This window comes from Rhineura floridana, chromosome 19 (assembly GCF_030035675.1).
Source record: "Rhineura floridana isolate rRhiFlo1 chromosome 19, rRhiFlo1.hap2, whole genome shotgun sequence".
In the NCBI taxonomy this organism is placed as follows: domain Eukaryota; kingdom Metazoa; phylum Chordata; class Lepidosauria; order Squamata; family Rhineuridae; genus Rhineura; species Rhineura floridana.
This window is the reverse complement of record NC_084498.1, coordinates 23,204,679-23,222,066: the sequence shown is the minus strand read 5'-3', so window position 1 is coordinate 23,222,066 and position 17,388 is coordinate 23,204,679. Positions and strand designations below refer to the sequence as shown.

The window sequence follows — 17,388 nt, the reverse complement described above, 5'->3', positions numbered from 1 at the left end:
ATTGGGGATTATTATAGATTGTAATATTGTTGGGAAATTTGGATTTTCTAGCCACTTTGGAGTTTCTTTTGAAAAACAGGTGGGGTTAAAAGTTGGTTAAAATGGAATGAATGAATGCATCAATTTTGGAGCTTTGCTTTGAACACCTATATATATATTTAACCCCACCTGTGATACTTAATATAAGTAGCCAGAGGCTTGAAGGAAGCGGCCTTATACTGAGTCAGGCCATTTGGTCCATCTATGTCTACACTCACTGGCAGCAGCCGTCCAGGTTTTCACATACGCCGGGGATTGAAGGTGTTAATATGAGCATATAAAGCCCTAAATGGCTTGGGATCCAAACATCTAAAAGAATGCTTTCCCCAGTGTCAACCATCCTGGACCCTACGATTGGCAGGTGAGGGCTGCCTAGTAGATGCTGACCTGTGACAGGGCCTTTTCGGTGGTGGCCCCCCGTTTGTGGAGTGCCCTCCCCAGGGAGGTGCGTCTGCCTCTATCACTAATAACTTTCAGGAGAAATTTGAAAACATTCCTTTTTTACTCAGGCATTTGACGGCTGAAGGCAACTGTTGCTGGCACCCGAAGATAACTGATGAAAGAATGCTTTAAACTGTAACTGTGCTTTAGAATCTGTGTTTTTAGAATGCTTTTTTTAAAAAAAAAACAGAATGCTTTTCTTTTTTTTGTTAAATTGTTTTGTTGGTATGTTTGCCCTCCTGGGCTCCTTTGGAAGGGTGGGATCTAAGTTTAATAATGAATGAATGAACGTGTACTACCATGGGGCAGCCTGCTTCCCTTTTCGTCAGTTCATAGGTCCTTGTCAGGTGTGTTTTCGGATTTTTAAAAAACTAAATCTTTCTTAATTTACAAATTCACACAATTCTCCATACGTCTGGAGTCCTCCGAGCATGTAGAAACCACTCTTTTATTTTTGGGTGGCCCCATTTTGCTCCTAAAATGATAGTCACTCAGCCACCTGACAGCGCTGTTAGAAGGAATGTTGACGATGGACCACACTGGATAGCTGCAAAGACTTCTTTTCAAATACAGCTGTTGTGAATGCTTTGCTTATTCCCCCCCCCCCAGTTCATAACGCTATACCTTAGAATGGCATCATTTCTCCATTTATACAGTAAAGGAATTCCATGGCATTTCAGCCATACTTCCTATATGTCTCAGAACATTCGTATGTCACTACTGAGTTTCAACAAGAAACTGTGACATCATCCACCTGACTTAACCATTTTGCTATAGCCTACATTAGATTTTCGGGTCCAGGACCCCAACATTAAATCTCAACCAACTGACGTGCTGAGACCGAGTGACAAAAGGAACACCTTGCACAAATATAATGTCATCCGTAAGAATATAAGAACAACCCTGCTGGATCAGACCAAACACCCATCTAGTCCAGTATCCTATTCCCAGAGTGGTCAACCAGATGCCTGTGGGAAGCCCACAAGCAGAATCTGAACACAACAGCATGTTCCCCCCTTCTGATTGCCAGAAACTAGTATTCAGAAGAATACTGCCTCCGACACTGGGCATCATGGCTAGTAGCTTCCGATAGCCCTGTTGTTGCTGTTATGTGCCTTCAAGTCGATTACGACTTATGGCGACCCTATGAATCAGCGACCTCCAAGAGCATCTGTCATGAACCACCCTGTTCAGATCTTGTAAGTTCAGGTCTGTGGCTTCCTTTATGGAATCAATCCAGCTCTTCTTTGGCCTTCCTCTTTTTTTCTGTTTTTCCTAGCATTGTTGTCTTCTCTAGTGAATCGTGTCTTCTCATTATGTGTCCAAAGTATGATAACCTCAGTTTCATCATTTTAGCATCTAGTGATAGTTCTAGTTTAATTTGTTCTAACACCCAATTATTTGTCTTTTTCGCAGTCCATGGTATGCGCAAAGCTCTCCTCGGACGCCACATTTCAAATGAGTTTATTTTCCTCTTATCCGCTTTTTTCACTGTCCAACTTTCACATCCATACATAGAGATCGGGAATACCATGGTCTGAATGATCCTGACTTTAGTGTTCAGTGATACCTCTTTGCATTTGAGGACCTTTTCTAGTTCTCTCATAACTGCTCTCCCCAGTCCTAGCCTTCTTCTGATTTCTTGATAGCCCTATCCTCCATGAGTGTGTAATTTTTTAAAACCATCCATCGTTAAGCCATACACGATGAGAAGATGGACTTTCTTTTGTCTGTTCTGAACCTTCGATCCAACTTCATTGGATGTCCCTAAGTTCCAGCATTAGGAGAGAGGTAGGAAAGTTTTTTCTCTGTCTACTTTCTCTATGCCGTGCACAGTTTTATTCACATGGGATGAAAAACATAGCATGCCTTTCTTGAGGGCTCGGACTACCATGGTACTACTCCACAAATCAACAATTGCTGTGATCTGATAATCAGATTCCTTGCCCAGCTGACATAAAAAACGCCAGCTCCTTGACCCCTGTCACATCCTGCCCACTTCTGGAACTCTTTTTAACTTTTTCTATCAAGGATTTGTCTTCTTGCTTATCTCGCTGCAAAGAGAAGGGAGGGTTTTTAATAGTTCCAGAAGTCCGTTAACAACGAGGAGATACAATTATTAGAAGCATCCTTTGTTCTGAATAGCCTAAAGGGGTGATATATCTCTTGGTATTTGAACATTTGAATTGAGCAATAATCCTTCTTGCCTTTGTTTCTCTTCTTGTTTATCTTGTGGGTATCCAATGTGGTGCCCCCCAGATGTTGGTGGATTACAACGCCCATCATTCCTGACTGCTGGCAATGCTGTCTACAGATGATAGGAGTTGTTGTTCAACTACAACACTGGCTGCCCATCAGCTACCGAACCAAGTTCAAGGTGCAGGTTTTGTTGTACAAAGCCCTATGCAGCTTCGGACTAGGATATGTGAAAGATCGTCTTACCCCTTACATACCCAGTCGATCACTGTACTCTACAGGTGAGGGCTTCCTGCAGATCCTATCTTATCAGGAGATCCGTTCCACACAACATAGGATGTGGACCTTTAGTGTTGTGGCACCGACGCTTTGGAATTACCTCCCCATTAAATACTAGACAGGCGCCATGGCCTCTGTTATCTTTTCGGCGCCTACTGAAGACTGTCCTCTTTCAACAAGCCTTTTAAGTAGAGACATTATCCCGGTCTGCGTCTGTGCTGCAATTAAGTTTTTAGATGTTTTCAAAGTTGCTTTTCAAATATGTTTTTAAGATACTTTGTTTGAATATGTTTTTAATATGGTTTTAAAGCTGTTTTGCTTTAATATGTTTCAAAGACTTTTGATTTTAAGATGTCCTGGGAGACCAGGGTCCGAATCCCCACACAGCCATGAAGCTCACTGGGTGACCTTGGGCCAGTCACTGCCTCTCAGCCTCAGAGGAAGACAACTGTAAACCACCTCTGAATACCGCTTACCATGAAAACCCTATTGTAGGGTCGCCTTAAGTTGGGACTGACTTGAAGGCAGTCCATTTCCATTTTTTGAAGTGCTTTTAGTGTCCTTGTTTGCCACCCTGGGCTCCTTCTGGGAGGACGGGCGTGTTATAAAATTAATAAACAAGCATCTGGAAGGCACCTTCACTGGCTACCCTTGGTTTATCATTATTGTTATAGATAATGAAAAATCTTAAATTACTGAGATGTGTGTACGTGTGCGGAGAAAGCAAAGATCAACAGGGGATGCAGTGCTCTCCAGTCTCCATGATCCCTGACCACTGGCCAAGCTGACTGGGGCTGATGGGAGTTGTAGTCCAACAACATCTAGAGTAAATAATACTGGGCTCCCTGGGCAAATAGTTTGACCTGGTATAAGACAGCTTCCTATGTCACTGAATGACAGGGGTCAGGAACCCGTGGCCTCTCCAGGTGCCATTAGACTACAACTCCCATGATCCCTGGCCATTTTCTACGCTAGCTAGGGCTGATGGATGTTGGGAGTCCAGAAACCCCTGGAGGATCACAGGCTCCTGCTGTACAGGAGATACACATTTTAAACCAGGTGTGGGAAACCTCAGGCCCCGGGGGCCAAATGTGGCCCTCCAGGCCTCTCTATCTGGCCCTTGGAATGCTCCGCAAGCCACACCCCTCACTAGCCCTGCTTCACATCCTGTCTGTCTGAGGGCTTGAACTCTGATTCGCCCGAATGAAGGTTAGAGACAAACACGGGAAGCTGCCTTATCCTGACTTAGACCCCTGACCCACCTAGCTCAGTGTTGTCTACACGGACTGGCAGCAGCTCTCTAGGCTTTTAGGCAGGGAGTCTCTCCCAGCCCTACCTGGAGATGCCGAGGATTGAACCTGGGACCTTCTGCATGCAAGGCAGATGCTCTTCCAATGAGCTAGGGCCCTTCCCCTGTGTCGAGAAGGGCGAGTGTGTGCCAAAACTATGCAGTTGCACCCCACTGTGGTGTAATTAATGAATTAACGTGCAAATTTCTGCTAAATTCAGTGTGATCTGAGTATTTCAGGGGAGGAGGTAACATTTATTTATTTATCCCCAATACCAGGGAGGTCTGAGTCTTTTTGACAGAGGAACCTAATTGCAACACGAGGACCTTGCAGCAAACATTCATCAAAAGGAATTCCTTTTCAACTGACATTATTAAGACAAAATAAAACTCTCCAAACAAACCCTGCTGAAAAGGAGATAAACATCATTACTGGGAGTGAGGAGGAAACATCAAAGTCTTCTTTAAGGCTGAGAAAGGCGGGAAAAACCCAAACAAACCCAAAAGGGATTGCGGACAGGAGAGAGAAAAAAAAAATCAAAGGATTAAACTAATTTTTATAAAAATGCAAACTTCAGAAGGAGCTCTCTGATCTCTTCCTCCCCCTCCTCGTGGCCGCCCCCTCCTCCCAACCTCTGAACATCAGACTGTCAAGCATTTCGTATTTCAATCTCAGCAGAACAAATTGAATTAGATGTTGAAACCGAGCTCCGCTCTGTTCGCAAAAGCCTACCTGCTCGGCTCGCACTAATCCTTTGTCTTGCTGCCGCGGCGCACATAGGGGCCTGCTTGGCAAGCAGTTCACCCCTCCGTGAAAGACAATATGGGGAGGGGAGGGAGAAAGAGAAGACACAAAAGCTGCCTGGGGCAGAGAGGGACTAAGCACTTTTGCCATACATATGCTAGGGTGCCCGTCTTGATCCTTTTCATCTATGGCCAGCACCTACAGTGGTAGTTGGTGCTCACTGGGACTGGTGGGGCGGAAGGCAGGGAGGCCCAACAGTGGGTGGAGCCAAAGGCAGTGATAGGCGGAACCAAACAATTCTAGTTTTGTCCCTGTATCCTTCTCCTGCTGAGTTCTACAAGGGCAACCCTGAGACTTTCGGAGGAGGAGGAAGCTGCAGGTAAGGCCACCCCCTGGAGTGGTTGCAAGTAAGAAGGCAGGCTAGTAGGGGCTGGCTGAGGGCAGGTTGGTGGGGCACTGCCCTGTTTGCCCTACTGGATCAGTCTCCACTGGATTCACTCCTAATAGCGAACTCGAAGGTGCCATACAATGGTGGCTGGTGCCCACTGGGACTGGTAGGGCAAGGGGCAAAGAGTCTACCGCTAAGACATTTTAGCTTAGCGCTACATTGGGGTGGGTTAATTTTAGTGTTATTGTTGGAATTTTAAGGCTCTAATGTGAACTGTATGCTTTTATGTTGTGCGGCGCCCAGAGTGGCTGGACAACTGGCCAGATGGGCGACTAACAAATTTAATAAATAATAAAATAAATAAATAATAATTGGAGACAACCAGAGGAAGATGCTCCCACGTACCTCGAAGTTGTGGGGCAGCGGCATTAGCTGTCTTCCTCATCATCCTCCAATTTCTCCAGGATTTCTTCTAGGGCAGCTGACCGCATCTTCTTCTTTTTGGTTGGAGAATCTGCACGGGTCAAGAGACAAAATGTTTAGTTCATTTGTTGATTACATCTATATCCCACCTTGCCTCCAAGGAGCTCCAAGTGGCGTGCACGGTTCTGCCCATTTCATCCTTGCAACAACCCAGTGAGGTAGGTCAGGCTGAGAGATGGCGACTGGCCCAAGGTCACCCAGTGAGCTTGAAGGCTGAGTCGGGAATTTGAACCCTGGTCTCCCAGGTCATCATTTGACACTCTAACTACTACACCCTGCTTAAGTTGAGGGTGCGGATGGGGAAGAAGGGAGCTGTAATGCCACGCCCTCCCAGCCAATCAGCACAAAGAACCTCTTGCACTTGTGCTGCCCCACACCCACAGCGCCGTCACACCCTGGTAAGGCTCTTCAGCTCTATTCCTTTTCATTCCATGGCTTTATTTTATTTATTTACTTAACAAGATTTATATCCTGCTTAAATCAACAAAAACCTCTTTAAACGGTTTACACAAAATGTTACAAAATGTTCATTAAAAAATGGGGGCAGAAGTAGCCAGGATGGCTCTGCTCAGCCTCCACTGTCGGAGGTAGAAGGCCTCTGAATACCAGTTGCTGGGAATCACAAGTGGGGAGAGTGCTGTTGTGCTCGGGTCCTCCTTGCGGGCTTCCCAGTGGGGCACCCGGTTGGCCTCTGTGCAACCAGGATGCTGCATTACACGGTCCATTGGCCTGATCCAGCAACTGGGCTCCCTTAATGTCTACTCTGACGGACGGTGGCGCTCCAAAGTCTCAGGCGGAGAGAGGGAGCATCACTTGCTACCTGAACAGTGGAAGATCAGTGGAGATCAGTGGGGGAGGGCTGTAGACCAAGTGCGTGCAAAAGGTCTCAGGTACAATTCCTAGCATCTCAAGGTAGGACTGCAAAAGTCCCCTACCTGAAACCTTGGAGAGCCACTGCTATTGTTGGCAGTGCTAGGTTTATGGATCAATGACCTTAGTCAGTATAAGGAAGCTTCCACTGCTAATATCTATATCGCCCAATCTACACTACACATTTAAATCATTCACAAAGCTACAATTCCCAGAGTTGCCAGGGGGAAGAGGGATTGACTGTTAAACCATTCTGGAGATTGTAGATGAACAGGGGTCTCCTAACAACTCTCAGCATCCTTTACAAATTACAGTTCCCAGGATTCTTTGGGGGAAACGACAACTATTTTAAGTGGCACAATACCGCTGTAAATGTACAGTTCAGATGGGCCCCAAGTCTATGAAGAAACACAGCGAGATTTTATTCAAGTTAGCGGGACTCCTGCAGGAAAACATCCTGACGGACTGACAGCCCATGTTTTTATTATTTGGATGTTGTAAGCCAGCCACCAACCAGATTTTGTGATGTTATTTTATCCTGGGTTCTGAGTTTTCATGTCACTTGCATTGAGACCGTTGTATCGATTGCATCTTATGAGTGCATTTTACTAAATTTTTGTGAATGACCCAGAGGACTCTGGTCAATGGGTGATCTAGAAATGGAATGATTGAATGAATAAATAAATAAATAAAATCTCAGGCCAGTCATTGCAAGGTGGGGTGAAGATATAGAAGAGCCCCACAGCTGAATCAGGCCAAGAGGCCCATCTAGTCCAGCATCCTGTTCTCACAGTGGTCAACCCGATGGCGCAATGGGGAGGCCAAAATCAGGACCTGAGTGGCACAGCACCTGGCATTCAGAGACCTACTGCATCCAAGAGCGGAGACAGACCATAGCCATTGTGGCTAGTAGCAATCAACAGACTTATCCTGGCACCTAGCAGCTGCCACTCAGCAGCTTCTTCCCAGTACATTTCTCTCCAACAAGAGTCCCCAGAATGCACACGCAATTGCTTTCTCTCTCTCTCTCTCCCCCCCCAAACCTATCAGCAATCACTTTTCCTCAGTAGTGACAAGGCGATGTTGGTGCAACTTGGCAGTTGGAAACTGAACCCGCAGTGAGGTAACGAGAGCGCAGCAACGGCTAATGGTGGTGGGAAGCCAGGGGTGCGCGCAAGCAGACGCAGCAAATGCCTAGCAAGTGAGCGCTCTAATCACGGCAGAGTAGACCCTCCTCCCCGGCTTCGGATGGCAGTGAGGCTCAGTGACACTGCAGGAACTGAGACAGAAGGGTCGCCGCGGCTGATCCCTTCCTGCTGAGGCTCTCTCCGCCAGGCCACTCCGGCTGGCGATAACAAACACCCTCAAGGCAGTAACAGATGCTGCCGTCGCAGGCGCTGTCCAAATGTGGCCACCTTCCAGGCAAGACGTGGTGGCTGCGATTAAGAATGTAAGAATGGCTACCATGCTGGATGAGGCCAGAGGCCCCTCGGGTCCAGTATCCTGGTCAACCAGATGCCACCAAGGTGCCCACAAACAGAACACACGGGCACCAACGTTGTCCTCCCGGTTCTCCCCGGCAACTGTGGTGTTCACAACTCCACAAATTCATGGAGGATAAAGCTATGTTTTACCTCCCACGTCGGAGGCAGTATGCTTCTGAATACCAGCTCCTGGACACTTCAGGAGTGGAGAGGGCTGTTGCACTCGGGTCCTGCTTGTGGGCTTCCCATAGTGGGCACCTGGTTGGCGACTTTGAGAACAGCATGCTGGACTGGATGGGCCATTGGCCTGACCCAGCAGGCTCTCCTTATGTCCTTGCACGGTGCTTTCTTTCTGATCACATTCTCGTGGCTGTGAACTCCTGGGTTTTCGCCTCATCTGCATGGCTTGCAGGTTCCACAGAAGCACCCCGTCAGAAAGCAATTATCATCATCGTGATCATAATAATCAGGATAATCATTTTCCCGCCCTTCACCCTATCGTCATCATTTATCCACCCTTCACCCTAAGGTCCCAGGGCGGGTCACAACAATTTAAAGCACAACATTAAAAACAGTATAAAACAAATTTACAATTTTAGGTGGGTCCTAAAAATGCGCATCTCAAGTATTCAAAAGGTCACGGTAAAAAGGTGCATCTTCAGCAAACTTTGAAAGCTGTCTAGAGAAGGTGCCAGGCCCACCTTGGTGAGGAGGGAATTCCACAACTTAGGGGATGCCACAGAGAATGCCCTCTCCTGGGCCATTGTCCCCCAAACTTCTGAATGTGGTGGAACTATGAAGAGGGCCCCCTCTGCTGATCTCAACACCCGAGGGGGTCTGTAGGGAAGGAGGCGTGTTTTCAGGAATGAAGGGCTGTTTAGGGCTTTAAATGCTAAAGTGAGCACCTTGAATTGACCCAGAAATGAACTGGACACCAATGTAGCTGTTTTACAATGGGGAGGGGGGTTATACAAGATCTAAATGGAACCCCAATAATCTGACTGTTGCATTTTGGACCAGCTGAAGTTTCTTAGTCTTCTACAAGGACAGGTCCGCAGAGAGATGTAGGGTGGGAATGTGCATCTGCTTGCTGTTACGAACTTGAAATGTTTTGCCAGTTTCACACACTTTTCTGAACGGGTGACCTCCCATCATTCCCATTTGCCTGCGGAGAAACTGAGGAAGGAGTTTATGAGCCATTCAGGTTATGATGCAAAAGGGAAAGAGGAGAAATAGCCTAGCCCAGTGGCTCCCATACGTCCCCCCCATGGACCACTTGAAAACCGGTGAGGGTCTTGGTGGACCACCCAATGCCTTTTCTGCAACACAAGGTGGTAGATGCTGCATGATTTTCAATTGTATTTTTGCCGACACGCCGCGGGCCACCTGAATGAAGCTCACAGACCACTGGTGGTCCACAGGTCACAGTTTGGGAACCCCTGTTGAAGACCCTACACATGAACAAGAGCCATTCATACCACCACCACGCTCTTGGTATGGCAATCTAGGACCCCCCCCCACAAAGGGTAATTAAGTGCTCTCTAGACTAGGCATAGGGAACCTGTGGCCCTTCTGGCTCTGTTGTACTACAACTCCCATCATCCCTGACTATTGGCCATGTTGCCTGGGGCTGATGGGAGTTGGAGTCCAACAACATCCAGAGGGTTGCAGGTCCCCCCATTCACTGCTCTGGCTGAAACATATTCTAGATAACAACCAACTTTCCTAGCCAAAGTTCTGGCTGGTTATCTTACATTATGTAAGGAGATTTCAGACCACCTACTCCACTTCCTTACCTACAGATTTCTAATCTGGAATTTCTTACTTCTTTGCCCTTTAGATGCCTCCTCTCTTTTCTTCTAAGTGCCTCCTGCCCTCACCTTGTCCCCTCTGCTTGTTGCCCTCCACCTAATCTTCCCTGAAGTCTTGGCTCCCCAGACTACAGCTTACTCTGTCTCCCCTTCTGTTAGCTTCTCAGAAGGTTTTTCTTTACGCCTCTTCTCTTCCAACAGCTCAGAGCTTCTTCCTGTCCCTAGGCCCCATGACAGGCTCCTCACCCCTGGAAGCGATTCAGAGCTTCTTGCATGCTTTGCCAACATTCTGTGACTGACCCTTCCCCTGCAGAAGAATGTTCATCAACATTCAGTGACCTCACATCAGCTCAACCAGTCTTAGGTGTTAATGAGCAGGATGGGGGAAAAGTCAGTCTGGCTCACAAAATAAGAGTTTTTAAAAGAACAAAAACCCGTACACATTTTCATATAGATATCTCATTTATTATTTCCAAAACTCAAAAAAAAAAAAAAAAGAATTATGGAAGCTCCCTATGAACATTTCCTGCAAAACACTGGGGGGAAAAAATCCCGATCCTTCAGTACTTCCTCCTCATTTTAGAAAGCAGCTCTCCATGTGGGCAACAGCTGTTCAAAGCCCGATCTCAGCCATCAAAACACCCATCTCAAGCAAACAAATAAATGTACTTGCAGGACTCGGGGAGAGGGTGTAAAATAAACACGCAGAACAAGCTGCTGCATTTTGTTCTAGCATTACAGCTGCTTCGGAAGACAAACAACAAGCAAATGCCACAAAACATCAATACAGGAGAAATTAACCTGACAAAAGCGGTGCTTCCTCACTCTGTCCTCGACCAAACAGTTTTGCATTTCTGGAGTCCCCCTCCCATCTAATGATTTTATTTTTTTCCCCCCAATTAATTCCTTGACAGAATGCCAGCACGAAGTTGTATTTTCATGAATGTTGCAGGAGATGGAAAAGGCAGGAGCAGGTGGGGAGGGTATGGGGGAAAACTGACAGGGACGCCTCCCAACCCACCGACGACTTGACGCCACTTTGTCCGAGAGTCAGAACTGAGAGCCGGAAAAGGCGTCAGTCGGAGACAGACGCCCATGCCCGTTTCGAGGCTGAGGCAAGATTGTGTCACCTTTGCACGCATTCGCTTCTTCTCTTGACTTCCCAACACTCTCTCTAAAATAAAAATCTGATTGGGGGGGTGGGGCCTGGAAGGTTTTTTGGTGGATCTGGGGCAGAGTCAGGATGCTTTTGGTTTATCTAGGGGTGGAGCCCAGCAGGAACACTTTCTATTCAGCTTAAGAGGTGCAGAGGGGAACGGGGAACCTATAGCCCTCTAGTCCAAGGGATGATTCTGTCTCTCATTGGCTCAGTGGGCCTTCTTGCTTTCTGCCCCACCAGGAAGAGTGAGCATCAGCCAGCGCTATCTTGCAATGTTTGCAATGTGCCTGAAGTTCAGAACTCCTGCAGAGATTTCTTCCCTCCTCTCTACGGCTAGTAAAAGGAGCATGCATTATTCAAAACAGGCAGAGAGATCCACAATTTGCATAAAATTGCAGGTTTGGTATTCTGCTTTTGGACCCCCCCCCCAAAATTTACACACGGCCCAGGTTTCTTTAATCCATAAAACCCTCAGTGAACAAAGGCAAATTCTGGGAGGGAGAGGGCACTTCACCCTTATGGTGGAAGGCAGAGCATCTACCTTCATTGCATCCCTGGTGTCTCCAGGCAGGGTTGGGAGAAACTCCTGCTCTGAAGTCCTGGAGAGCTGCTGCCAGTCAGTGTAAACAACACTGAGCTAGATGGATCACTGGGTCTCACTTGGTATAAGGCAGCTTCCTAAGTTGCAGAGAGTCTAGCTATGTTTGCTTGCACGTGAGTCCGCCTGCACACCACGACCGTGGCTCAGTGGCAGAACGCCTGCCTTGCACGCACAAGTCTCCAGTTCAATTCCTCTTCAGTTAGGGCTAGGAAATGTCTTTGTCCAAAACCCTGGACAGCCGCTACCATTCAGCGTGGGCGATACTGAGGCAATGGTCTGCCTCAGTGTAAAGCCGCTTTGTATGGTTCCTACATTTGAGGAGCTATTTATTTCTTTATTTATTGCATTTATACCCCGCCTTTCTTTTCATGATAGAGTCCCAAGGCAGCTTACATATGGTTCCCAAGCAGTCTCCCATCCAGGCACTTACCAGAGCTGACCCTGCTTAACTTCAGCAGGGTGCTGTCCTCATGTACCTTCAGACCATAGCCTGGGAACTACGCCTCGGCTGTTGAAACTGCCTCTTTCACCTTTGCATGAGCAGTTGTTTAAATAAGGCTGATTACAACAAAGGCTGGAGCTCAGTGGCAGAGCACCTGCTTTGCATGCAGAAGGTCCCAATGTCAATCCCCAATTCCATCTCCCAGCAGGGTTTGGGATGTCCCTGCTTGAAACTCTAGAGAACCAGTGTGGACGATACTGAGCTAGATGGACCAACGATCTGATTCGTCTGCTGTCTCATCTTCCTGTTTTCTAACTTTCTCCCCTTGGATCAGAGTTTTGGGAAGCGTCGCAAGGCCTATTTTGATCAAGGCTGGCTCTTGGTGGCCAGGCCTAGAAGAGCCTCTAGGAGGCTTGTGCTTCGATACAGCCTTTTGCAGTCGGTGATTAAACATGTCCTATTGATTTGATTGGATGCTGATGTTACCTTGCATTCTTTGGGGAGGTTTGTTTAAAGGCAATTTTTTTTAAAAAAGGGGGAAGATATTTCGAATATTTTTTTAACCACCCTTTATCCAAAGATTTCAGGGGTGGAGTACTGTTCCACTGTTTTTTCTCCATTCCTTAGTTTTTTTCTTTTTCTTGTTTGCAACAATCAGTATCTCAACAGCATCCATGTGACAAGAGATGGATGACATCTCTGCAGTAGCCAGGGAGTGCTCATTGAAATGGATTCACATATGGTATCTAACTCTGCTGGGGCATGCCCACAACAGCAGGCATGGGGGGGGTGTACATCACGCCTCTCCCTGCATGAGCCAATCTGGGCCCTATGTTCATCATCTGAGACCCTTCTTTGTGTGCCCCCTGTGAAGGAGGTGCAGAGGGTGACAACTTGAGATCCGGCCTTCTCAGTGGTGGCTCCTCAAATGTGGAATGCTCTCCTAGAGAGATGTGCCTCATACCATCTCTGTTGTCTTTTCATTGCCTGCTGAATATCTCCTTCCAACAAGCCTTTTAAGTAGACACCTTATCCCAGTCTGCATCTGTATTGGAATTGTCTTTAAGATGTGTTTAAAGATGTGTTTTCCAGACATTTTTAAAGATCCTTTTGTTCTCAAGATGTTTCTAAAGGTGTCTTGTTTTTAATATATTGTTGTTATGTGCCTTCTTATTTGGTCTTCCTCTTTTTCTACTCTTTTCTATTTCTTTTTCTACTTTTTTCTGCTTCTGTTTTTCCCAGCATTATTGTCTTTTCTAGTGAATCATGTCTTCTTATGATGTGTCTACAGTATGATAACCTTCATTTCATCATTTTAGCTTCTAGTTCTGGTTTAATTTGTTCTAACACCCAGTTATTTGTCTTTTTCGCGGTCCATGGTATGCACAAAGCTCTCCTCCACCACCACATTTCAAATGAGTTGATTTTTCTCTTATCCGCTTTTTTCACTGTCCAACTTTCACATCCATACATAGAGATCGGGAATGCCACGGTCTGAATGATTCTGACTTTAAAGATGTTGTGTTTTTCAGATATTTTTAAAGATTTTTTTGTTCTCAAGATGTTTCTAAAGGTGTCTTGTTCTAAATATATTGTTGTTGTTATGTGCCTTCAAGTCAATTACGACTTATGGCGACCCTGTGAATCAGCGACCTCCAAGAGCATCTGTCATGGACCACCCTGTTCAGATCTTGTAACTTCAGGTCTGTGGCTTCCTTTGTGGAATCAATCCAGCTCTTGTTTGGCCTTCCTCTTTTTCTATTCCCTTCTGTTTTCCCCAGCAGTATTGTCTTTTCTAGTGAATCATGTCTTCTCATTATGTGTCTAAAGTATGATAACCTCAGTTTCATCATTTTAGCTTCTAGTTCTGGTTTCATTTGTTCTAACATCCAGTTATTTGACTTTTTCGCGGTCCATGGTATGCACAAAGCTCTTTTCCAACACCACATTTCAAATGAGTTGATTTTTCTCTTATCAGCTTTTTTCACTGTCCAACTTTCACATCCATACACAGAGATCGGGAATGCCATGGTCTGAATGATTCTGACTTTAGTGTTCAGTGATACATCTTTGCATTTGGGGACGTTTTCTAGTTCTCTCACAGCTGCCCTCCCCAGTCCTAGCCTTCTTCTGATTTCTTGACTATTCTCTCCATTTTGGTTAATGACTGTGCCAAGGTATTGATAATCCTTGACAAGTTCAATGTCCTCATTCTCGACTGCACACGTTAACGTGGTGAGTGGGTTTGAGAGTGTCAAAGAAGCTGAGAGCAATGCCTTCAGGAGTCTAGACCAAGAGGCTAGACTCCTAGCAGGGGCACCCAAGGCGGAATCATCAAAGCTGAGACACCAGACTAAGATGCATCCAAACTCAGAGGAGGGCAATGGTAAACCACCTCTGAATACCTCTTACCACGAAAACCCTATGAACAGAGTTTTATTATATACCATATATATTTTTTAAAAGATGATTTTAGTGTTTTATCACTTGTTTGCTGCCCTGAGCTCCCCTTGGGAGGAAGAGCGGGATGTAAATAAATAAATAAATTTGCAAATATCCAAAGGTAGTATCTTATTGGACCATAATTTTTAAGGAAATTGAGCTCATCACAAAACAAAAAGGTAGCCTTCTCTTCGCAGTGGGCACTCTTAAATATTTGGGAGGGGGAAAATCTTTGATTACATTTATGCTAATAGCTGCTTGGATGGAAATTACCAAGTGCTGGGAAAAAATACAGTCTTGTGAACTGAATGTGCCACCCACAACCCCCCCCCCCAGTTCGGATAAAACACTAAATTTGCTTGCATCTTTTCAGTGCTTGACACATGAGATGGAGAACACCCCCCCTCTACGGACCCTCACAACCTCCCAAGCTTTCTATTTGCAATACATCCCCCCACCTCAGTCCAAGGCGCGCTCGCTTTCCCCCATCCCAGCCCGCAGCCGGGGCTGAAAATTTCCCTTCTGTCAGTTTAATTCTTTGATCGATGGGGAAGAGCAGGAAATGCGGCCTTGCGCAGCTGGCCTCCCAAGTTACCCCTGGCAGGAGATCGCCGGCCCTGCTGGTGACGGCTGAGTGAAATGTTTGTGGAGCGCACAGAACACAAGTCAATAATAATTTAGCAAGATTGGGAGCAGGCACCTCCTCTGCACAAATCGCAGCTCCCGGGAGGGGAGAAGTGTGCACAGGATTATTACTGACTCACTTGGAAATATTTCTAAAACAAGCCTCCAAGAGGGGGGGGGAGGAAGGAGGGGGGGAGGGAGCTGAGGGCCTTGAGAGCTGACGTTGGCAAAGCAAGGGCCGCTGCGCTCTACAACGTCTCACAAGCAGCAAACCAGATTGGAAGCAGAGAGAGAGAGCTTCAGTTAGCCCAAAGGACTGCGGCTGCTCGGCTTGGGGGCACCACAAGCAACTGTGGCTCAATCTTCAAAGCGGGCCTTGCTCAGGTTGTGCTCGTGGGCTTCCCATGGGGGCATCTGGCTGGCCACGGTGAGAACTGGATGCTGGAGTAGAAGGGTCTCCTTGGGCCGGAACCGGCAAAGATCTTCTTTGGTTCTTAAGGGGGTGAGCCAAATTCACAGAGGATAAACCTATCAATGGCTACGAGCCACATTCTACTTCCACTGTCGGAGACAGTATACCATTTACTGGGAATCACAAGTGGGGAGACAGCTGTTGCGCTCAGGTTCGGCTTGCGGGCTTCTCACTGGGGCACCGGGCTGGCTATGGTGAGAACAGCAAAGGAACGCTTTTATAAACATTTGATTGATGGATTGTTTCACAGATGGTGGTGCAAAACTGCTTTGTGGCCATCGATGGTGAAAAGACCTCTACAAATAATGGAAATAAATAAACTAACAAATGACTGGACAAAAGTAAAACTTTATACTCATTGCTCTGCCTGCTTTTTGCCTCTGGACCCGGTCACCATTGGCATGTGGCCCCCGGAACGCTGCCCAGATGGAAATGTGGCCCTTTGTAAGAAAAAGATTCCCTGCCTGTGGTTTAAACCCTGTTTGTGAGCTTCCTAGAGGCATTTGCTTGGTCAGGGATGGAAAGAGGATTCTGGACTAAATGAACCTTTGAGCTAGTGCAGTAGGGCCCTCTTCTTCTTCTTCTTATATTATTATTGTTGTTGTTTTGTTATTGTTATTATTATTGTTGTTAGTATTAGTAGTAGTATTTACCTTTCCCCCAAAAATGAAGCTCAAAGTGACATACAAACATTAAAAACAGATATAAAAACAATAAAACTTCCAAAAATGTTCACCAAGTACATAAAAAAACAAGATCCAACTCATCCACGCCTGAAAACAAACAGGGAATGGAGCTCCAAAGGCCTGTGTGAATAAAAAAAAAAAGATAGTGATGGTGTCAGGTGTGTCTCCTTGGGAAGGCATTCCACAAGTGGGGAGCCACCACTCAGAAGCCCTCCTGCCGGAAGGGCTGCCTGTGTGGCAACGGGGTCCTTGGGATGAAAAAAGTTTCTTTCCCCCGGATATACATAAATCTTGGGAGAAAAGAGCTGCAGCTCCACAGACTGCTATGCCAACAGAAAAAGACAATTTTTCAGCAGTTCAGGTGTGGCTCCTTTCTTGCTCCTGAGAGCTGGCCATTCAGGGACAGTGGCAGGCTACCAACTGCAGAGGCCGCAGCCAAGCACAATGCTCCAAGGTGAGCGGATAAGTGCACTGACCCTCTGCATGGAGTGGTTTGCTAGCAACAAAAGGACCAGCGGGGGGGGGGGGGAGGAGGAAACACAGATCCGAGCATGTAGCTAAATATTAAAACCCATTTCTTCTGACCCGAGAGAACAGCAAACAAAGATTTCCAGGAGCCGATACCTCCAGCACCATTATGCTCTGTCTATTGAGTTCCCAGGTACCACAGCCGGGAAACTGGGGCTGAAAGCCTCTCTCTGCTGTAGGCCTGCTGTTCAAAATGCCCTCGGGATGAATAGCACACAGCCAGCGGCTCTCGCTCTCTCCTCCACTCGGCTTTCCTGTCAGATTCTTCCCCTCCCAAAAAACATCTCCACAAGCATGTCCTCTTTGCTAGCTTGAAGATATGGCACATGCACGCACACAAAATCATCACCTGGGCTTTGGCGGACAGCAATAATAATAAGAAATGTCTGTACAATCAGTCTTTGCAAGCA

General features: G+C 46.6%; 1 protein-coding gene across 4 annotated transcripts in view; it reads right to left on the bottom strand.

Annotated features, from left to right (window-relative positions):
* RBM19 (RNA binding motif protein 19) overlaps window positions 1–17,388 on the bottom strand; it is a 101,253-nt gene that overhangs the window by 10,260 nt on the left and 73,605 nt on the right. For all 4 annotated transcript variants that reach the window (XM_061602878.1, XM_061602877.1, XM_061602879.1 and 1 more), the window contains exon 24: window positions 5,782–5,890. In XM_061602878.1, the coding sequence (XP_061458862.1) occupies window positions 5,805–5,890 (86 nt within the window). In that variant the 3' untranslated portion in view covers window positions 5,782–5,804. The remainder of the gene's footprint in view (window positions 1–5,781; window positions 5,891–17,388) is intronic.